Below are 24,872 nucleotides of genomic sequence, written 5' to 3'. Positions count from 1 at the left end.
TTAATTGTATATCGCTTGATGATTGTCAGAAAATGTGTTGAAATCATTAAAACAGATTTGAGATTTGTCTTCAACAAGATGAACAACAAATAATAAAAAAACTTTAAAGTCATTATCAATTAATTTCAATTAAATAATAATTTCTTTTCGTATCAAATTTCATAAATATGTTTCTTGGTTAATTGATATTTTGAATAGATGAATTGAAGTTTTTTTTTTGTAAGAAGGGAAATTAAGAGAGAGGAATTAGTCGAGTAGAGAGTTCTTGGAAATGTAGATTAGACTTGAGTGGCTTTCTTGGAAAGTTTTTGAGTGTTTAATTGGGAATTGAGTGGAATTTGCTTGGCAGAGCTTGAAGTTGAATCAGATTTTGTATTAAAATGTCGACTTAGAGCTCTGCTGCTCAGTAAATGTTAAAAAATAACGGTAAAAAATTAGGAAAATTAGCAAAATATTCAGTTTAAAATCTCTGAACAAATAATTCGCTGACACAACTTTGTAAGGATTTGAACCTGAATCTTCATACATTTTTCATCATTTTTATTCCAACTTCTTCAAAAATCGCTAACAAAATGATTAATTTATTCAATTTTATTTTAAAATTTATCAAAATTTCAACATTTTAACATCAATCGATCATCCCAATACCCCCAAATCCTCTCATCATCCACCAAAAAATTCACATGCTCCTCCAAACTCAAAATCGTCATTTCTGTCATCATTTATTGAGCATAAAAACACACATGCATATCTCATTTAACCAGCATATTTAATTGTTTTTAATGAAATTTATTATATAACATTACAATATTTTTTTTTTAATAACATTAAGCACTGCCGTATAGCGTCCGTGATTTCCTGCGAGATGAGGGGATTTTTTTTATATTATTAAATTTCATTATATTCCTCTTTTGTTTATTTAATTAAAAATAAATTTATGTTTTAATACCGTACATTTCATGTCATCTGATACGAAACAAACGCGATTGTGTGTGGGCGATGGTTTATATTGAATAAGAATAAATGAAGTCGTTATTATTCGCGGAGGCTCTTTTTAAAAAAATCACCGCACATTTTCTTATACCTTTCACAAGATGAGAACTCTTAATTAGATGAAATTCAATATTTATATTGATATTTGAGTGATGTGGTACAAGGTATGTAAATGAGTTAGTTTTATAATAAAAAGAATATTCTTATAGACTTGTTTGTCGAGTTCAAAAAAAAAGCTAATTAGGTTCTTGTATTTTGCTGTAGATTTTATAAGAAGATAATGTGGAGGGAATACAATGTAGGTATCAGACTTTGAACAGATTACAGCGGGATTTATAAGAATTCAATAGAGAATATTAAAAAATAATTAAATTGACTCATAAATTTATAAGAAAATAAAAAAAAAGTATTTTTAAATTTATTTTTTTTTAATTGAAAACTTTTGAAAAAAACTTAAAATTTAAAATTTCTAAAATTTCAAAATATTTAAAATTTGAATTTTTTTAAATTTAAAATTTCTAAAATTTAAAATTTCTAAAATTTAAGATTTTTAAAATTAAAAACTTTTAAAATTTGAATTTTTAAAAATTTAAAACTTTTAAAATTTGAATTTTTTAAAATTTAAAATTCTTGAATTTTTAAAATTCATTCAAATTAAAATTATTAAAATTTTAAATTTTTTAATTTCAAAACTCGAATAAAGTTCATTTCTAAATCTATACACGAAATTTTCAAGCATCTTAATAATTCCCTTAATATCATTAAATTTATAGCAATCAAATACATATTAAGCAATTTAATGTAATATCATTTTCCATTCTGAACCAAAATTAAATACTTAAATTACCTCTCCACATAATACATCAGAACATTCCAACAAGTTCATATTCAAAGCACTCAATCCCCTTAGCACAATTTCATCATTACTTCAAGAGTATTAAAAAGTATTATGTATATTGCAATTTCCTGCTTTTTGCGTATCATTTTTTTTTTTTTTGGTATAATTTGACATCGACAATAACGACTACAATGGCAAAATCATCTGGCTTATTAGCGGGGAACGAAATGAGAAAAAAAAAAATGTGAATATTGAAGGAGAAATAAAGAGACAAGAAAAGCAATTGCAGAAGGCACTCGTCAAGACAGTATTTAAAAATAAAGTTTTCATCAATTTTTTGTCGGTTGTGTTTTGTTGGTGTTTGAATAATGGGGATCAGGGGGAGGGTATGGAGTGAATTTTTGAATTTTTGGAAATTAAGAATTTTTTGAATTTTGAAATTCTAAAATTTTAATATTGTCTACATTTTAATATTTAACATTTTTAATTGTTTAGAATTTTAAAGTTTTTAAATTTTTAATTTTTTAAATTTTTTAATTTTTCAAAGTTTGTAATTTTAAATTTTTTTAATCTTCAGTTTTCAAATTTTTTAAAATCATAATTTTTTAGTCAAATTTAAATTTGTTTTTTTAAACATTTTTTCAAATTTTCAAATTTTCAAATTTTTTTAGTTTTTCAAATTTTTTTATTTTTAATTTCTAACCAAATTTTAAATTTTAAAAAAAAATTCAAATTTTTTAAACTTTTTCAATTTTTAAGTCTCTATTCCTACTAAGTTTACCACTCCCTGCACATCTTACTGTTTACTTATTATTATTTTTTGTCGACGACAATGGGACACAAAATAAGAAGAAACTTTAAAGAACAAAAGGAAGATGTTCCTCAGTTCCAACATTATTTTTAATGTTTTTTGCGAATTCAACTTGAAAAACGAAGTTTAAACAAATTTTTTATTTTATTTATTGTTGTTTGTCGCTCTTATGGCCATTGAGCTGAATCGGAATTCTATTATTTCTGTCATGGGCCGGAAAAATTTTCGTACAAAATTTATTTTATATTCGAAGAGGATTTCTTGTTGTGAACGGAAATTGGAAAATTATTAACGGACGTTAAACGAGTAAACAAGACAAAATGGATGTGTGTGTGTGTGTGACTTGAAACTTATAGAATTTAATGTAGAACTGATGGTTAATTGAGTCGAATGAAGTTGATGAGTCAATTGAGTATAAAGATTCGGATGAAAGAATTGTCAATTGACCTGATGTTTAGATAAAGAATTTTTTTGTTTGTTTGACTAACGAATTGTCTCAAGATAAATAGAGAATTTTGAAGTTCCGGTGGATGGGATGAAGATTGATGGTTCCAAATATCTTAATTCTTGACATAATGGAATTAAAGCTTAATGAAATATTTTAGCAACTTGAGCAGTTCAAAGTTATTTGACAATTTTGACTCAATGAGGCTCCCACACGCTCTCAAACTGCTTCATTCTCCTAAAAAACCTCCATTACCCATCCTACCTAATTCATCCCCAATCACAAATCCGACATAATCCCTTAAAAAAGTTTTCCTCAACAAAATTAACAAACCCGTCACAAAGACTCAATAGCTTCTTCATCAACCAGGTCAAGCATACAGTCTTTATCTCATTTAGTTTGAAGATAACTAATTTTCCATTACTTTAATCCTAACAAGTATTCAGCAATAAGAAGCAAAAAATTGAGAAAATTCCCAAAAGTCTTCTGAGGCGTTCCTTATCTCCTTTAGCTTCATCTTTCTTCGTTCTTATTTCTCATCTCTCATTTTCATGAAGTACGGGTGGACAGAGATGTAGGCAGGAATTCGATGAACTTGCCAATTTTTGATAGTTTAAATTGATTAAATCAGAAAGTGTCAAATGTCTCAATTTAAATTGATTTATTGACAATAAGTCGTACCTCCTCATTGCAGGTACCAATAATTGATCAAACTTCATAATAAGCACATCTCATTAACCCTGACTGCATCCATTCCTCCACTACAATCGGATACTTGACTTTACATATAATTCTGTTAAGTTTGATGTATTTACCATGAGAAAGATGTACTGCTAATAATAACAATAATCAGTAAGAAGAAGACGGGTATAGAGGAGCTAAAGGGCGCGCGGACAACAACAAGATTACAGCGAATTGCACGACGAGAACATAAAAATAAATCTCAGATACTTTTTCATGAAATGAACTTTGATTAAAGTTTTTTTTTTTACTCTGAGCTCTTTCTTGCTGCCTTTCTTGCTTCTTGCCCAAATAAAACTTTATTGAATTTTCATGAAAGAAGAATGAGCAAGAAAAGAGAAAAAAAAATGTTATCTTTATCTCGAAACTGACTTCTTTTCTTTATATGCTACCATATAACATGAAATTCATTTTCTACTATCAGCTTCTTTGCTGTTTCTTATGTTGCTGCTGCTGCTGTGTCTTTCTTCTTTCATTCCTACTTCTTATGCATTCAATATCGATATGTACAATGTTAATTTCTTCTTCCTATTGAATTTTTTTTTATTCTGCTTTTTTTTCTCAAATTGAAAATTTGTTCTTTTGAAATCTTGTAAAAATTTATTTAGCTTTGGGTTATCCGATGAATGTGATGGTGATTAATTCAGTTTGGCGTTTTTGTGTTTTATTGGAAGAATGGCACTATTTTTAGAAGTTTTACTTGAGATATCGGAGCGAAATATTGAATTTAAAGCTTTTCTGTGCATGCTCCGTGTTTACTAATCATAAATTATTAATCTGGTCTCTAAATTCAGTTCAAATTTGGAGAAAATTGAGTTTAAATTCTCCAAGTGAGCCAAAAACACGTGGTTTTTAGAAAATTTTAAATTATTCATCAATTGTTTGCTCTAATATATTGAATTTAGCATTAATTTGCTTGCTCAGAGCTTTTAATCAATAAAACAAACGTTAAAGTTCGATAACTTTCATAACTTATCAGAAAATTGCATCCATAAGTCTCAGGTGGAAGCGCAATACACGTGGGTTTCAATTTAATTTCAAATAAATCAGGTAATTTATAAAAATTATAGATTCTCATCAGATTACATTCGTTTTTCATTATTCTCCTTCCAAATGCGCTTAATTCATTTAAATCTTGCAAAAATCCTCTTTAAGAATTTCTTCATTTCGTATTATTTTTATTTTTTAATTTCAATAGATATGAATTGGTTATTGTCAGTTCATTGTTTCTCCATTTCTCTCACTCGATCGCTCGCTTCTCTGATTTTTTTGTTACTTATTTATTCATTCATTCATTCATTCATTCGTTCGATGATAATAATATGACTTTGTGTACCTACATAACAAATATGTTAAGAGATATTGGATATTGAAAAAAAAAAGAAACTTCATTTTTTATAGATTCCTCTCCTCTCAATTCAATTCCTTATGGTTTATCAAGATCTCATTATTATTTGTTAATATACAATGCATAATAAACATGCTGTAAAACATAAATTTATGTTTTATGTATGAGAATCTTTTTCTCTGAATAAATTTTTAGTTCGCTTTAGTTCTTCCACGAATCGACTTAAAATCAAATCAAATAGTTTGTAGATTTATCGGATTTTATGGAGTGCTTGAGGTAAGAATAATTTTGTATGTTTGTCTGTTGGATGGAGATGAGGTTTTGATAACGGGTATGGGGATGTGCTGTGGTATTATTATGGTGAATTGTATGTAACATGGTATTAAGTTGGAGGTTATGAAGCACTCAGACCTAGAATAGAGTTACAATGCTCTGAGTTGGGGGTACATAGCTGTTAATTAGGGATAAATAGTCTTAATTTGACGTCTTAGGCTCTGAATGTATTTGTGTGGCTGCATAACTCACATTCAAGTCTAATCCACCTCCAACATAGCACTATACCCAACCTAATCAATCCCAGACCAATTGCCAGCATCATCTGGTCTAACCCCCCTCCAACACAGCACTTAACCAAACCCTAACCTTACCCCAAACCAATATATTAACCAGCATCATCATCCAACAACTCAGTCTCATCAATAATAGTTCGATCCATTAACCAATTCTCGATATCATCCCACACAAAATCACATTTTTATTACCTTCATTTCGATATCAATTTGCAATCATAGCCATAGTCAATAGTCGAATGGAGAACGAACTTAATTATAGCAATTAAGCTAAATTAACATCATATTGATAGAGAAAATGCTAAAGTGAACCTCCTCTGATCAATTAGTAAGTGACTATAAATCACTTTAAATATTTTTTTTAGACATAAAAAAAATATCACATACATGATTTTCTTAATGATCTTTTTTATAACATTTTAATAGCGATCGCGTTTCACGTTTTGACGTTTTTTAATCCAGTTTTTGTTTGAAATTTCGAGTGACTTTGGTACCAACAGATGAAAACTAATCTCGTCGTATAATTCAACGTCAAATTGACTCAATTAAAGGAAAAATATTCTTTGTAGACTTGTTTTTTAATAAATTGACAGTCATTAGGCATGAAATTAATTGATTACAAACGATTTGTCCTAATCTTGAATATACAGTGTGATCATGCGTTCGTACCGCATGCAGAATGCCAACAAAAATTGTCCTTATAATAAATAAAATTTTGTATTTTGTGACTAGTCGTAGTTGTATTCACATTACGAGATGATGATGACTAAAAGTATTAAGAAATTCTTATTATTTTCCTTTTCGTTCGACTGTCATTGTGTAACTAATCAGCGGACAGAAAAAAATACAGCAAATGAGCAAAAGACGAAAGCCATTAGCATAGAAATAGTCACTAATAACTTTATACAATAATATTTAACATCTTCGAGTGGGTTTCTTTCTTCATTCCAATGAGATTTAATTGTTTATTTTCTATCTATCTTCTTAACTGCCGTATTTTGACTTGCTGCTACTGCTCTGATATGAGATGTATAATAAATATAAGTTGATGAGTTATGTGTGGTGATGAAATGAGTTGGATGAATGAAGCGCTGATCTATTGAGAATCTTGGGGTTTTTACCGGGTTTCTCAAGTTTGAATTTGGATTATAGTTTAATTTGCTTTGAAAATTTTAAACAAAATGGCGCATTTTGTCACTTCGAAAAGTTTTTTGTGAAATTTTTGACTTTAATGTTGAATTATCATGCATTACTTGATATTTTGTTGAAGAAAAACATGGCAAGCGTTAATTTATATACTTTACATCTTGAAAAAGTTCACATTTTCATTAAAAATTTGCCTCTTAACCTCAAAATATCATTGTTTGCGATAAATTTCTAAATTTCCTCACTAAATCTACTCACTTTTCAACATCTCAACCCATAAACTGCTCACATTTAGTCAAAACAATCTCAAATCGCCTCAAACAATACAATCAACTGCTAATTAATCCAAAAGAACACCGAAATAGAGACATTTTGGGTCAGTCAACTTCAAAATAGAGATTTATGAGTGCCGCTTAATTTGAGACAAACATTTTTCATTTTCATAAATTCCTTTATTTTTCTCCTTTTAAATAAAATTAAAATCTTAGTCGCATGTATGAAAAGTGAGAGGCAAAAATGAAGAAAAAAAAATTAAGAATATTAAGATATGAGAAGCGACACAAAATAATAAAATAAGTCTAAAATGTCAAAATGGAAATTTTTATGAGTTAAAGAAAGAAAAACGTTCTTTTTGATGTGGTAATTAATGAAATTTTAATGATTCAGTTTTAGTGTGGATGCTTCTGATGAATTTTTTGTGAGGTAGTTTGGCAAGGGTCGTGGATGTTAAGTTGATTTTTTAGGATAAAATTTGGGATATTATATGGTTTTATTGACATTTAAAGTGATTAAGATGGAATTTTGAAGTATTAAATGTTTTAACGACGTTTCTAAATTTGAATTTTATCAAGTAGACTAAAAAAAAATTTAAAATGGCGAATTTTCTCATCTCGAAAAGTATTTTTGAATTTAAAATGCTAATTTTGAGTTGTTAGTCCTAAAATGATGACAAATTGACAGTAAAAGATGGCAAGATTCGATCATAAATACTTAATTTTAGTCAAGCTATTGCAAAATTGATAAATTTTACAGTTTACTCATGCTAGAGCATCTAGAAATAGATGCTAGAATTAAAAAAATTCAAGCAAATGCGCCAAATGATGAAATTCATTTCAAAAATTTTTATTAATATGTTTACACACTCTTCAAAAAGATCACACAAAAAAATATTCAAATTAATGCTTTAAAATCTTACGCGATTCAGATGAAAAAATATCTTAATTAGTGAAATATTTCATAATTCTTAAGACGCTCCATAAAAGGAGTTCCCATCATCAAATATTTTCGCTAAATTACCTTAATTCCCATCACCCATTAATTAGCAATTACATGAAAATATAAAAATTCAATTTTCTAGAATTATGGACATGAGTATTCCTTCACGCTCGATGACACCACACATATCTACACATAAATCATCGACCAAGTGTAATAAATTCTTCCGAAATTAACAGACAACATCGAAATAAACACAGAAAACAATTTTAATTGCACATTCTTTATTTCGAATATAATGTATTTAAATGTAATGAAAAGAGGAAATTGTTGGACATTTTAGGAAGAAGAAACAATGACTAGGAAAGAAGTTCTTGACAATTTTGACAAAAATGGGAAAATTTATTGCCTTTTCGATGATTTTAATGGGTAATTAAAATGAAAATAGAAGGAATTGTGATGAAAAATGAGGTAATTGTGATGGGTTGTTGCTTATTGATTTATGTGTTGGTTATTTTTAGATTTATGTGGAAAAGGTTTTTGATGTAGAACATTTGAATGCGCTTTTCGGAGTTAAAGATAGACGGATAAGAATAGAATACACGTAAATTTAATTACAACTGTTTTGTAGATTTTAAAATTCAAAATGGCGGATTTTCCTCACCTCAAAAAGTTTTTCCATTATTTTTCTAGTAAAATTTCACAATTTTACACAATAAACAGCAATTTCTAATGCAAAAAAGTGGCAACAATGACAATTCAAAGCATTCAACCTTCAACTTTAGAAAAATTCATCAAAACTTCCCAAATTTCTCAAATAACCCAAATCTAAATCAAACATCTTCTACCTCTCAATAACATTAAGCACTAAAACCTTCGTCTTAAGTGCTTCTGACACTTTTATGTAAACGAATAATGAAAATTATATCCGTGCGTATTCAAAAACAGAAGCACGAACAACAAAAAAATAAAGAATTTGAGGAAATGAGAAAGGAAGATGTGTTACTTTATGATGAGTGGCTTAATTCAAAAAAATAAAAATTTTAATGAGTCACAATAATTTTTTCATTATAAGTTTATTTAGGGTTGTGTAAGAGAAGTTAACAATTACGAATAATAAAGCCATATGGCTTATGTACATTCAAATTTTGTTTTGTTTTTTTCAAAATTACATTCGTCGGCTGATTGGCGTTTTTCTCTTGTCTAAAAATGAGTGATTAACATTCACCGTAACGAAAAAAAAATTCTTTCAAAATATTTACAATTTGTATTATTCATGCTCATCATCGTCGTTTTTATCTCCACACATACCGTCGACTTAGTCTTCATTCTTTGTTTAAAGACGATTTTTGTATTTCTAATTTTAAAAGACAGAATGAAATAAACAAAGTAAAAAAAAGAGAAGCCATTAACAGACGCATCGAAGCGAATGGTGATGACGGGTCATAAAAGCCATTGCTCATCACCCTGACATCGGATGAAGAAGATTGTCTCTTTTCATAAGTTTTCTTCGCTCTCTTGTCACACATGATATATCGGATTAGGGTATTCAAATTATTTGGATGTGATGACTGTTGTTTTCAAGTTAATGATCAGTTTACATTATTATTGAGTTTTTTAACGGTTTTTTGAGATTTAAATCTGAAAAAGGTTAATTTTTTCCACCTCGAAAAGTTTTTCTTCGATTTTCTACCCAAAAATCATCTTATTAATTAGTTCTTTCACATAATTAGATAGAAAAAAGTGGCAAGAGTTGGTATCTATCCAACTTTCACTCATTTCATCTTAATTAGTCATCTTTTTAGGAAATTTTCAATTTTTCACACTTAAAATCTATCAAAAATCTTCACAAAATGCAATCAACCGTGAAAATTTCCCACCCAAAATAGTCCCCAACAAATCATCAACCCATAAACACCCCGAAAAAAACAATCCAGATCCATCCAAAGTCACATACATAAAGTGATACGAGCATGTCGTGCGAGAGATTGTAACAAGATACGAGAGCAATATTATTATTCTTATTATTCAGTCTTTTGTCAAATAAAAATGAGATGTTTTTATCTTTTCTTTCTTCTTTCTTCTTGTCATCTCTTTATTCACACTTCTGATACATCCAATGTGTGTCCCATAACCCAGAATTCAAAATTGTGAACATGTTTTTGATAATATTTCACTCATCACTCTATAAAATAATATTTTATCGGTTTTATAGAATATTTTTAAAAAGAGATTCTATGGATGATATAATGTGTGGTATTTGGTGTCTGGTGTGAGGGGTGTAATGAGGGATTTGAGTGAATTTTGCTTGAAATTTGTTAAATTTGATGAATTTTCTTGTTGATTACTTCAGGAAATAGCTGAATTGTGACATAAGGATAGAGAATATTAATATAGAGCTTGCACTTAGGATGGATAACATGTTGTCTGGACTGTTAAGTGCCTAAGAAGCCGATTCCTGCCTGAATTTGCAGTCGAATTCATTAGAATATGCCTGAATTGAGGCACAAATTCCTATTAAACTGTATAAATTGCTCTTAGGATGGACAATATGATGACAAAGCTATTGAATACCCCGAAAAGTCAATCCCTGCCTACACTCCTGATTACCGTGCTCAATTTCACTACAATAACAAATGCGCTGTCGAACTTTTTCGTAGAAATTCTAAATTAATTCAATTTTTATTCTGTTCTTTTTTTTTCAGAGAATTTATAACTCTTTAAGAATATCTCGCAACAAATATAAAAACAAAGCAAGGCGAGAAGTTTCTTGTTTCAGCATTTACCAAAAAAAAAACGAACGTAACATTCGAAAAGAATTACTTGCTTCATAAATATTTATGAAAACGAGATGGAATACGATTAAGAATTGAGTGAAAGATAGCATCAAAAGGAATGATATGATAGTAAAGTTGAGTTCGTTGTGTTGCTGAGTGATTTCGTTACTTCTTCTTCTTCTTTTCACTCCTTTCATATTTAATGATTACAAAATAAAAATACACAGCATAAAGTGGAAAGAAAATTAAATTGAAAAATATTATTCTCAAAAGAGCTAAATTGTTTGTTTCAGAAACACAAAAATAAATTCAGACTGAAGAAGTGATGGGTGTTGATTTTTATGTTAAGTGAGTGCAAAAAAATCAGGGTTGGGTGGAAATAAGCTGAAATTAATGGATTTTTAAGGCGGTTTATTGGTCGAAATCTTTGAAAATTTCAACCAATATTCAAAAAATGTTCAAAAAAGTTTAAAAAATCCTGCAATTTTCTTAATGATCATCCACTTCCAACCATCCTTCCATACAAACAAGAATCACCAACTAACTATGAATTCGCGGCAAACACAAAGTACATTGAGCTAAGAAATGTTAAAGTAAAGTCGTGATAAAGTCAAACAACATTCAGACGTAATTCCACGAAATACCTTTTATAAGATTCTTTATGAGACTTGAGTGTAATGCTACTTTTTTATAGATTTAATAACAGAAGCTATTTTGAAGCTATGTTTAATGTGGTGATAATGACACCTGTCGTGGATTTTGGATTATTATTATTATTTTTTTTGTGATATTTGTCTTGAGTTTTTGACCTCAGCGGGTGACTTAGGTGGGAATAAAGTGAGTTTGGATAGAAATTCTGTGATTTTGAAGATTTTTTTGAATATTTTAATGGAAATTTATTTTGGAAGATTTCCAAAATTTGAAAACTTTACTTCTCCTTAATCTTTAACCCTTTCCACATTCCATCCACAGAAATATGATAAATTGTCTCAAATCAAACCCAATGAACCACAAAATACAAATCAAAATCTAAATCAAATTTATTCAAAATTGAATTCATATTCACAAAAAAAATTGAAAAATTGAAATAAAACCCTTAAAATTGACCTATTACTAACCTCTACTCCCTTCATATCTTTTCCCCTCATATCTTATAACATGACAAAGAAGTCATCAAAGCTTGAAAAAAAAAAGAAAAGAATATTTCCTCATATTTCCATATTTATTATTCAAACGATGTCATTTAAGTTTGAAAAGGAAGTTTTTTTGTTGTTCCTTTATCTCATATGTGAGCTAAATCACAGTAATATTTCATATATCATAAGATTGCATAAGACGAACGGAAAAACCTTGCAATAAATCTCTCTTTTTCTCGTTTCAAAATCCTTTTCTCTTTACTACGTACTTTAAATCCCAAATCAAAACAAAACATGAGGAAATTTTCTTTTTTAAAAGAAAAGAAATAGAAAAGTTTGTTATATGGATGAAGATATGGATGTATGGGGGATGGGGGTTAAGGTATCTTGTGTAGAATTTAATATAGAATTTTTGAAAATTTCTGCTGACTCTGTACTTTAAGACAGAGTGGCACAATGCGACGAACCAGTTAAAACAGGTCGAAATCAGTCGCCAAGTTGCCCTTTAAGGCAACTCAGTCTCTTGCCGTCAATACGTCGACCTACCAATGCCCCAGCTCACTCATTGTACTGCCCAGAAAACCCATTTAATTTTCATTTTCCAATTTATTTATAAGCAACCAATATCATTCATCAGCTCACATCTCCTCCACCATTCCTTTACAAAATTTTCTCAATATCCTCCACCTTCTCCAGGTAAAGTCCCTGATAACAACTACAACTTCGAGAAGAAGAAAAAAAAATTCATTAAATATGAAATGAAAAGTTTTCTTTATAAGAAAATTGAAAGTAAGAAGAAGTTGCAGAAAAAAAAGTACAGTAAATCATGCAACTTAGTATAAAAATGCAATTATGAACCGAAATCCCTTCCGAATGAAAAACATAAAATGGTAGAGTATGAAATGAAATTTGCTATATCAGTGACGATGATTGTGAGATTCTGGTGAGATTGTTTTGTGGTGATTTCATGCAGTTTTTGTAATGGAGGTTAGAGATATTGATGAGGGAGGGTTGGTTGGGGGTTGGGGCTGTTTTAGTTGGAAATTAGATGAACAGACACCCCAAATTTGTCCTAAAGCTACCTATAATCCACTGGAGGCAACCTATGTGCCGCCGCAACCTATTATGTCGCCAAAACTGTTTGCAAATGCCATGAACCATATGTAGTGTCCGTGTCAGTCGTGGCTAACCACCAAGGTGTGTCGCGAATTATATAAGGCTCCCCACCACTCCTAAAGCCCCTTAAATAACTCCCATGAATGATTTTCATACAAAATTCTGTCAAAGTTCTCGGAAGGATTACCAACACCGGCTACAAAGAACTGTATATTTCCCACATGATACAATTTTAAAAAGTAGCAATAGATGCACTTCAAAATGAAATTTTCCTTATTTTTTCATCCACGATTGAATGAAATTTTCATGCTTCTTCAAGTCGACTTGAGTAAGTTGACGACGACAACGAGAGTTAGACAAGAAAAGCAAAATGATATATCGCATTATTAAATTGTAAAATACACCCATGTATCGTATGCTATATCATCTCTCCATCTCTGTCTTTCACTTAGTAACGTTTACATATCATATACAAAACTTTTTTTTCTGGTATGTATGTCATTTTTCTTCTTATTCTTTAGTTACATACATCACATACTTATTTCATCCCATTTCTTCCTCATTTCCATCCTATAAAAAAAAATCCTTCCTTTCGAATGTGCCACCGAATAGTATAAGGAAAATGGAAAATACTGTATCAGCACAAGACATATACACAAAAAGGAGATGAGATTCTTGAAATACAACAGATAGTTTTTTTCTTCCTACTTCGAAATTTGTCAAAAATTGTGTTGAACCATTTTTCGTGCTTGTATTTTATGCTTCTGTTATTGCCGTTCTCGTTCTTTATAACAAAGTCGTCAGGTTTTTCTCATTTCCTTCTAAACGATTTCTTTGGGGTTTCTTTTCCTTTCTTTGGGAGCAATTTTGTGGATGAATTGGTTTTTTGTGGGATGGATGTAATGGGAGGAAGCTTGCTTGGAAGGCACATGGAACCAGAGTTGTGTAGGTGTTGCCTTCAGCAAGGAAAGCCTATAAAAAGGTAAATTTGATTGCCCTTCTCTAGGTAATGCCTAGACAAAGCCATGATACAGCTAGGCATCTATCCACAGGCACCTATCTGCATGGAACACGAAAATCTAGTTCTAGGCTGGCTTAACTCTAACCTCAATCCAGTTTCAATGAAGTCCGACCTCATACAAGAGTAAAATCATTCTAGGCTCGGATATTCAGCAATTTACACGCCATGTGCCCCCCAAAAAAACATCGTTTCCTCCCAAGCATCCTCACAACAAAGCCCATCCCAAACTCCAACCATTTTTTGTTGTGCTGCTTCACTTCTTCTTCCTTCATGCCATCAATTTCATGTAACGTACGTTTCATGCTCATACATTTCTTACATTCATACCAGAGTCTCTTTTTTTTTGTTGCTTCCTTTTTTTTCTCTCTCTAAACATATGAACGTGCTGATTGTGGAAAATTGAAGGCACTTTAGGATCGTAAAGAGAAATGAATGAATGAAAAGGATGAACAAAAAAAAGAGCTGGGAGTGTAATGGTGGATGTAACGGGTTAATTGAATTTTTTAACAAAGAATGAAGATTTTCATGGTTTTTTATTTTGCTTTGTTGAGGTTTTTTGGGGAGATGGAGGAGATTTTCTTAAAATATGCAATAAAATTTGCAATAAAAAATGAAAATGCAATTTTAGCATAAAGGTGTAAGTTGGGTTGATCATGAATAAATTGGGGAAATTATTTTTGAATATTTAAATTTCAATTTTGGAGGTGAATTAGAGAATATTGATAAAAATTGGTCAGAATTTAAGGTTTATTGGTTTTTGCTTGAATTTGGTCACCTTATGGCTAGGCCTTCATTTCCTGCATTTAGTTCTTCAAGGCTGCAGACGTGCACTTGTAGACAAACCCCACTTAATGCTAAATAAATTGTTCATTTCATTGGAATTTTCTTATTAACCTTATACCCAAAAATTGAAATGAAGATGCATTCCAAACGTAATTTGATCAAAGGATTGAACGACTACACACCGTACACAAACACTCATCACCAAGACAACAAAAACTCTTAAAAATCTGTCTTCAAAATATAAATTTCACCAAGTGTCATCACAGACATCTAAAGAGCAAATCGTTGAACATCAAAGTAAAGTCTAGGAAGAATAAATACAAAAGAAATGTTGTACATATGAGTAAGACATAAGCACACATGAGTAGATCTCAGATACACAATCAAATTCTTCTTGATTCACATGCGGAAAATTTATTTATTTTCATCAAATAAAAATTATTTTTCTTTTAAATTGAATCAACAAAATTATATATATTTTTGTATTCTTGAAAATATGTAAATTGAGGAAGAATTTTTGTTGAAAAATGGAAAAATGGAATTTCCTTGTCGACCTTTTTTTTCGTTACCTTTTATTCAATAAATGACATCAAAAATGTCATCTTTTATAAGATTAGAATTCTTGGAATATATTTGCAATAAGGTTTTTTATTAATTTGGTATTGAAGAATTTTGGAATTTATTAAGTTGCACGTGGCTTAAATGAAGTTAAATAAACTGTTGAGCTGAATTTGAAGCATTGATTAAGATTTTCAGTCAAATTTAAAGCATTGACTCAGTTTTTAAATGAATTCTGAAGCAATGATTCAAATTTTGTATCAAAATTAATGCGTTGATTCACTTTCTGAGTTAAATTCAAAGCATTGATTTAAATCTTGAGTTAATTTTAAAGCATTGCTTTGAGTTTGATCAATTTAGAACAAAGAAATAAATTTAAATCGTTTATTTAATTTTTAGGTCAAATTTGAAGTACTGTCAAATGTTGACTCAACAATAAAGCTCTGCTTCAATTTTTGAGTCTAATTTAATGCGTTTCTTTAGTTTTTGACTCAATTTTAAAGCTTTGATCCTGCTTTTGAATTAAATTCAAAGCATTGATTCACTTTTTGGGTCAATTTTGAAACTTTGATTCAATTTTTGTTTCAATTTTGAAGCATTGCCTCGGCTTTTGACCTCCTTGAAGTAGTAAAACAAATCAGAAGCGTTGATTAAGCTTCTAAATTAAATGAAAACCATCATAATAAATTACAAGCTTCGCTGCACCACCAGAATTAATTCTTTAACAATTTTTCCTTCACATAAAAAAATAAAAATTCATAAAAAATTTGTCTCATGTGAATGCGCACATTTACTTTATTCCTTCATTCCGTCTCTTAATTAAGTCATATCGTCAGATATAACTCATCCATAATCAATTTTTATGATGGCATAACATAACGCGTTTTCTGTCATGAAAAAAATTCTTTTGACATTAATTTATTTTTATTTAATTTCTTTCTTTATTTTTCACAGTCCTCATGTGGCTGTGCTACATAGAAGCATGTGTATTTGTCTCTCCATTTCCCAAGCACCAGCGTATCTTGCTGTTTAATATATCTATACATCTCACATTTTTTTTTTGAAGCATTTCTGAGATGACGTGTGTGTGACACATCTATTTTTATTATTAGCTATATTATTATTATTGAGATGTATGGGGTAGGAAGAAGAAGATGAAAACGATTCGTTAATAAGCGTAATCAATCAATAAGAGTGTCTAAAGCAATTGATGATGTTGTGTATGAAGAATAGAATTTTTTATATGGACGGTTAATTTTGAGAGATGAAAAAAAATTTCATTTAATGAGATTTTTTGTTGTTTGTTTATTTGAATGCCAAAATAAGCTCGATATGTGTTGAGTTGTCAGACGAGTGTGAGATAATTGAGATAATTTGTCAAATGCAAAAAATAAAGTTGTTTTGTCTTGCCTGGATTTTTTGAGTTAATTTTTGGATTGTTTTAAAAAGTTTTGATTTATTCGTGGGCAAAGGTTGAGGTAGAATGGCTGTTAAGGAATATTGTGGGAAATTTTGGCCATTTTTAGGGGTCATTAACCACCAAATTTGAACAAAATTCTTCAATTTTTTAGCATTTTTATGGAAAAAAGTCCAAAAACATCCCTAAATTCTTGAATTTCACTCAAAAATAATTCAAGACACCTTTTTTCAAGGCTACAGTTAAGAAAGTGCCTTCAAATTTTAATTTTAAATCTTGTAGCTTTTCGACAGTGTCTTTGTTGTTAATATTTAAAGATTTAACATTTTACTTGCCGACGATGATTTCAGACCATTGTATAGACCAGAATGCTGACAACATTCTCATGATTTAGATGGAAGCTTTACTCACCAATTCGGTATTGACCTGTAAATATAGTAAAAAATATAAAAATTGATTAAAATTTATGAAATTTAAAAATATATTTTTGTGAATTAAAATTCATTTAATTATAAAATGTCAATAAGCTCAAATTTCTCAATCGTCAGCCAATAACTCAGAGTCATGTCAACAGACAATCCCACTTAACTATACAATGAAAAACAATTTTCCTTTTAAAATTCGACACTGAAAATGTCATAAAGGGATTCAAATGTCCACAATGGTTTTCAATTACCCTCCCAGTAAAAAGTCATTTCATTTTCAAATGAACAATAAAAAACTGAAACTTTTATTCAGCGCTCATTAAAGCATTTCATTAATGAATTAGTAAATGACTCGTTTTATGTGTATGTGAATTAAGTAATTTTGACCCTTGTGGGGATTTTGGGATGGATTTATGGATGAAATTGGAAATTTTGGAAGATTTAGGATTCGAAACAGCAGAGAGCTTGTAGCATGTGTTCTAGTGGCATCCAGGAGGCTACTCATTGATGACTGTTGTATGAAAATCGTTAAAAATGACCCAAAATGTTCAATCTAATCTACAAAATGCAAAGCAGCAGTTCCTTGACAATACCCTAACGACTATCTTGTGCCACTCGGTCTAATGTCCTTCAATATCCCTTCATACAACATTAAATTACCAGCTAATGTACAAACTCTTTTACTTTTTTTATTTACAAGTGCTTAAAACACAAACATTACAGACAATGAAAAACAATACAGAACAAACAGCATAAAAAAAAAGTTCAATGTCTTTCATTTTGTCAATAAAAAATCATTATTCATCCACCGAGAATATCCATAATGTATTATCAAGTGACAGGGTTATGGACGAATTGGGAGAGTGAGACTGTATGTGCATACAAAAAGGACACAAAATTTATTAAATGTCACAATCGAGAGATCATGACATTTTATTTTGGATATGAAACTTTGATTATTGTTAATGTGACTTTCTTTTTTTGTTGTGTAGGTTGACTGTAAATGTTGGTCGATAATGGATAAGGAAATGATTATTTCCAAGAAGTTTTAGGTATGAATTATTAGTTGTAGGTTAATTTTGGACAGTAATATTAAGTGGAATATTAGTAATGTCAAGAGCAAATGTTGATGTGGTCATTATGGGTGACAATTGTGTCAATTAGTTGTTTTGTTGATATTTAATGTTTGGGGATGTTTTATTGGAGTTATGTTGATGTTGAAGGAGAATTGACGAGGCTGGGAAGATGTGGTTTTAAATTAGAGGCAGTAACATCAAGCAGAGGGGGTTTTTGGACACATTTTTGAAGAAAAAGCTTCAAAAATTCAAATTAAGCCTTTTTCATCAGTAAAATTGAGATATAGGCTTGGATTCAGTATAAATCGGCTAAAATCCGGTACCATGCCAGTATCACGTCAGGTTGATGCCAGATTTTGAATTGATTATCAGACTAGTGCCATTCAGGACCACAGCTCATCCCCATCACTCATTACCCCATCTCCACTATGAAAATCACATTCTAATGTACATTAAAAATCTCATAAAACATCTACCTTCCTCTCAACCCCACATATGTGTGTCTTCAAGCATAATAAATAGCTCAAATTAACAAATACTCATTCAATTTATCTAAAAGCATCATCGACTAATGTGAATTCTACAACTTTCTCCCTTGTTCCTTACTTTAAAATTTCCAAAAAGATAAAAATCGCATTTTTCAAAAATTTCACTTAGTAAAAAAATTCTCATCAATCTGTCTGCACTCGACAAGATCAAAAACAAAGAAGCATCAATCAAAAAACCGCACAAAAGTAGAAAAAAATTGAAATTTTCACCCCAATTGCTTTGTTTTCCATTTTCAAAAGCGACACGAGAGTCGAAATTGATGAAAAATTTCCATGCAATTAGAAATGAATAAGAAAAAAGCATCCCTAAATATATCTTCAATCGTGAATATATAAAAAAAGGCACAAAAACAACAACCCGCAGCATGTTATTTTTTATACATGAATGTGTGCTTCTGTAAATGTGTTTTAATCAATTACTTTACTTCACTCCTAAAAATAAATTTGTCAGACAATATTATGTACGTCTTCTGTTATGGTATTAATGTCATTTTTCATTTTGTGCAAGATTTGAGGATGATGGAAGGGAAATTTCTTTATGGTGGATGGTGGGATGAATTGTTGTGGGATGTGATGGTTGGAATGTTTTTGGAGCTAGGTAGGTTGACAAGGTTTTTGTGGAATTTTAGTGAGGGAAATAAGCATTTTTAGTAAGCATAAAAAGAAAAGCTCAACACCAGATCCGAGGATCGAAAATTGGCAAGTGGAAGCCAGCGATATTGCCAGCTTCAGGCGAATCCTGATGGAGGTCATGGATTACAACTGATCTGTACGACCAGCAAAGTAATAAGTAAATAAGATCTGCTTTTGGTCGGTGGAATGCTTGTTGTGACTTGGAATTAATGGCAGTCTGCACGAAGCTGTATAAATGACATTCAAAGCAATGAAATCTGAATTTATAGCAAGACCTAATGATGAAGTAGGCAACTTGGCAGTGACGGAGCTTAGAACCAATATTTTGGTCGCTTAGAACCACATTTGACATGATTATATTGAAGGAATTGCCTCATTTGGAGTTAAAGTTCTCAAAATCCTGCTAATTTTGGCAGTGACCATCCTTTAAGAGAGCTCAGAATTTAGTCTTGCGGTTCATCAAATAGGTTTTAGATAATGACGCCGTCTTAACATCCTGGGTCCTAATCTGAGCTCAATTCCTGAGTCCTAAGACAATTCTACCTAGTTATTGCTATAAACTCCAATAATTCGATGAAATATCCACTCATTTCCAGTTATAGCTTAGCATATCGCAGTGTATCTTAACCCCAACCCTTTCACAACCTCCCAAAAAATCCAACCAGCACACATCCGATCCTTCCCAAGCATAAAACTCTTCCGATTTTTCTTCTTCGTCATTCTCGTCTTCCTTCTTATTTTTTTTGTTATAAATGAAATTTCATCATTTTGACGTTATCAAAAGTGGCAATACTTGAAAATTCATATCAATGTTAATACACATATAGTAGAAAAGTAGTATAGAAAGCACAATGAATAGGAAAGTAATATCCTGTATATGCAACATCCAAGCAAGTTGAAGACGAAGAATTATATAAATGAAGGAACATCAACGGGAATTGAATAAAAACGCGAGGATGATAAAAAATTGTGTTATTTTCATTTTATTTTCATTCTATTCCTTCATGCTCATGCTCTCATCCATCCATCAAATGTAATTTATCATTATTATTTGTTCGTTCAAGTGAATAACTCGAGAGGCAAAAGCATTGGAAAATATGGATTTTTTTTCATCATCTAACAATGAGAATGTATCTCAGGAAGAAGAGGACTTTGCTGGTTATGTAACTAATGCGTGTACGAACATGTATGTATGAAATGATTGGATAGCATCAGACAATTCACGGAGGATGAATAAGGAGGAATAAAAAAATATCATGAAATGAAAAATTACAAGTCGAGATTTGGAGGCATTCACATGAAAAAATAGACGAAAATTTTTTTGTTTGGCATTATCATTTGGGAAGTATTAGGGGGAATTTTGGATGGGATAATAGGGGTTGGAGGTGATTTTTTGGAAGTTTTTGATGAGAAATCTTGGAATTTCAACACAATTTCACTTAATTGCTCAATATTCATAGGATTTGGATCTTTTTGACACATATAAGACAGCTTACATCCTTTAGAATGCCTATCCTAACTTCTAGACTCTCAACAGCCTCCATAACCCCTTGTACCCCATCCATCCACCCTAAATCACCACAATTAATTCAAATTCAACCTCAATCTTCCCAAATAACCTCCAAATACCCCACAACACTCATCCATTAGTTCAACAACAACCAAACTTCTTCTTAATCAAGCACAATAAAACCCAATACCATAGCATGATCCGGTATCATAATGTCTTGATGATAAATATCATTTACAATATTTCTTACTTAAGCTTTTCATCCTAACGTCCTTAATATTGAATTAAATCATGTTGAAAATTTGATAATGCTTCGCGGAAGTTGCCTTGATTCATTTCCTGTGATTTCGATTTTTTTTTTTATTTTCGTAATTCCTCAATATGCCAGATTGAAAGAAGGATGGAAGAGAGAGTCAGAAATTGAGAGGAAAGAAAATCGTAGGAAATCAGAAATTTTCCGGTACTCGTTGAAAAAAAAAAGAAAATGTTCTTAAATGGTTGGTGCTTAAGAATTTTGTTTTTTGTGAGGTTAGGTGGATTTTAAGAGAATTTTAAAGCTGAATTATGGTGAAATTTTGGATTTGTGTGTTGTTTTTTGGGTCTTGAGAGTTAAAAATTGGGAAAACGACAAGAAATTTTGTAAATTTCTACAATTTCCCAAAATTCAAAATGTGTATTAATTTTCAAAAATTTAAATTTTTAACGGTTTTTAAACATTCAAATTTTTCAACGTTTTCAGAAGTTGAAATCTTTAACAGCATTTCAATATTGAACCATATTTAGATTAAAATAAGCAATTTCCGACATCCTTCACAAAAATTCCACCCGAAATTCCCACAAGAGACCCACCAGCACAATAATAGCTAATCAATCAAATCAAGTATGCATGAATTTAATGGGCACCACAAAGAGAGATTTAATAGAGTCAATAAATTTACTTTTTGCTGTTCATATAAAAGACACAATTATCGATAGCATTCCGTGAGGCCACCCCAAAAATTCATTTATATATTTTATTGATGTAAATTATTATCTTAATGGCATAATGGTGTACAGAAATTAATACAAATTTTTATTTTTTATTTATCTATAGCTGGATATTTTTCGGCTTTTTTTATGATGCCACCGAATAATTTAGTTCATTTTTATTTATCCAAAAAGAATCCCATCATAATTGCATGTTACCATTCATAATTTTAACAAATTTACGACTCTTAATAACATGCAATACATTTCCTTCATGTACAATTCCGAGGGGAGTCAGTTCGAAGCACGAAAGAAAACTTTGTGTTTTTTTGTCGATTCCTGCTGATTTTTTGTGTGCTGCTGTCGATTACAATCCTCATAAATTATACAATTTAACTAATGAGTTGAAATTTTTACTGAAAATTTATTCCTTGTTAATAAAGCGATATTCAAGCGACTTTATAGCTAAACACCTTAATTTTCATATTTTCATAATCATCATAAAGTCTTTTATTTGATGATGTCAACGGCTTCTGGTTGTGATGATTGTGACGACAAGCTGATTATGGAGGTGGATTTTTTTATGAATGAGAAATTATTGAAAGAGGTTTTTGAGGTGCTTTGTGATTTTGATGGAATCAAACTGCGTATAGGCTGAATAATTTGGGAAATTAATTATTTTTGGAATGATTCTTTTGAATTCTGTCATCTCGGAAGATTGAGAAAGCCTTGAAGATTGTAGAAATCCGATCAACTCAGGAATATATTTTAGAATTTAATTATCTCAGAAATAATTCAAAAATTTGATCATCTCAACTATAGTGTCAAAAATTCAATTTGATCACCTCGGAAACATTCACAAAAATTTGATCATCTAAGCAATATTCTCAAAAACTGGACCATTTTGAAAATACTGCAAAAATGTGATCATCTCAGGAGTGAAATCATCTAAAAATTATCTCAAAAAAATTCAATCAACTCGGAAATATTCTCAATAACAGAGTTGGCAGGACTTTGGAGTCCGGACTTTAAAAGTCCGAAAAGTCCCAAAAGTCCGGACTTTGAAAGTCCGGACTCCACTAAAGTCCGGACTCCACTAAAGTCCGGACTATGAAAGTCCGGACTTTTGGGACTTTGAGACTTTGACTTTGGGACTTTGGAAATTTTTGGACATTTTTTTTCGGTTACACTGCGTAACCCGAGCTAAAAATTGAATTTTTTGACATTTTTTTCGGTTACACTGCGTAACCCGAGCTAAAAAATTGATTTTTTTGACATTTTTTTCGGTTACACTGCGTAACATGACTTGAAAAAGTGGTTTTTTGGACTTTGTTACGCGACGGGTTGGACTTTGGACTTTGGACTTTGGACTTTGGACTTTGGACTTTGGACTTTGGACTTTGGACTTTGGACTTTGGACTTTGGACTTTGGACTTTGGACTTTGGACTTTGGACTTTGGACTTTGGACTTTGGACTTTGGACTTTGGACTTTGGACTTTGGACTTTGGACTTTGGACCGAAAAAAATGTCAAAAAATTCACTTTTTTAGCTCGGATTACGCAGTGTAACCGAAAAAATTGTCAAAAAATTCACTTTTTTAGCTCGGGTTACGCAGTGTAACCGAAAAAAATGTCAAAAAATTCACTTTTTTAGCTCGGGTTACGCAGTATAACCGAAAAAAATGTCAAAAAATTCACTTTTTTAGCTCGGGTTACGCAGTGTAACCGAAAAAAATGTCAAAAAATTCACTTTTTTAGCTCGGGTTACGCAGTGTAACCGAAAAAAATGTCAAAAAATTCACTTTTTTAGCTCGGGTTACGCAGTGTAACCGAAAAAAATGTCAAAAAATTCACTTTTTTAGCTCGGATTACGCAGTGTAACCGAAAAAATTGTCAAAAAATTCACTTTTTTAGCTCGGGTTACGCAGTGTAACCGAAAAAAATGTCAAAAAATTCACTTTTTTAGCTCGGGTTACGCAGTATAACCGAAAAAAATGTCAAAAAATTCACTTTTTTAGCTCGGGTTACGCAGTGTAACCGAAAAAAATGTCAAAAAATTCACTTTTTTAGCTCGGGTTACGCAGTGTAACCGAAAAAAATGTCAAAAAATTCACTTTTTTAGCTCGGGTTACGCAGTGTAACCGAAAAAAATGTCAAAAAATTCACTTTTTTAGCTCGGGTTACGCAGTGTAATCGAAAAAAAAAAATATTAAAATACTTTAAAAAAAAAAAAAAAAATTTGTATGGGACTTTTCGGACTCCCAAAGTCCCAAAGTCCGGACTTTCAAAGTCCGGACTATTCTAAAGTCCGGACTCCACTAAAGTCCGGACTTTGAAAGTCCGGACTCCACTTTTTTTTTTCAAAGTCCGGACTTTGAAAGTCCGGACTTTCAAAGTCCGGACTCCACTTTAAAGTCCTGCCAACTCTGCTCAATAATTCGATCATCTCAGAAATAATTCAAAAATTTGCTCATCTCAGAAATATTCATCAAAATTCAATTTTATCATCTCAGAAACACCCAAAAACTTGATCATCTCAAAAATATTGTTGAAATTTGATCATCTCAGTAAATTTGATCATCTCAGAAGTTTAATCATCTCAGAAATATCCATTAAAATTCAATCATCTCAGAAATAATCTTGATCACCTCAGAAACATTCATTCAAAATTCAACAACCTTTCAATAATTCAATCAAACCTTAATCAACAAATCCTCACAATTCATCTCACATACCCACGTAAAATCCCCATTTAACATCACAAATTAGACATCCATTCACTGTTCACGCCGCATGATAA

General features: G+C 30.7%; 1 protein-coding gene across 2 annotated transcripts in view; it reads right to left on the bottom strand.

The window, feature by feature from the left end:
• Positions 1 to 24,872, bottom strand: part of LOC139095135 (teneurin-a-like) — a 177,053-nt gene that overhangs the window by 102,082 nt on the left and 50,099 nt on the right. For both annotated transcript variants that reach the window (XM_070646399.1, XM_070646398.1), the window contains one exon: positions 17,326 to 17,340. In XM_070646399.1, coding sequence (XP_070502500.1) covers positions 17,326 to 17,340 — 15 coding nt within the window. The remainder of the gene's footprint in view (positions 1 to 17,325; positions 17,341 to 24,872) is intronic.

Source organism: Chironomus tepperi, unplaced genomic scaffold (assembly GCF_022539635.2).
Source record: "Chironomus tepperi strain 1889 unplaced genomic scaffold, CSIRO-AGI_Ctep_v1 contig_359, whole genome shotgun sequence".
NCBI lineage: Eukaryota > Metazoa > Arthropoda > Insecta > Diptera > Chironomidae > Chironomus > Chironomus tepperi.
This window is presented reverse-complemented; position numbering and strand designations above follow the sequence as displayed.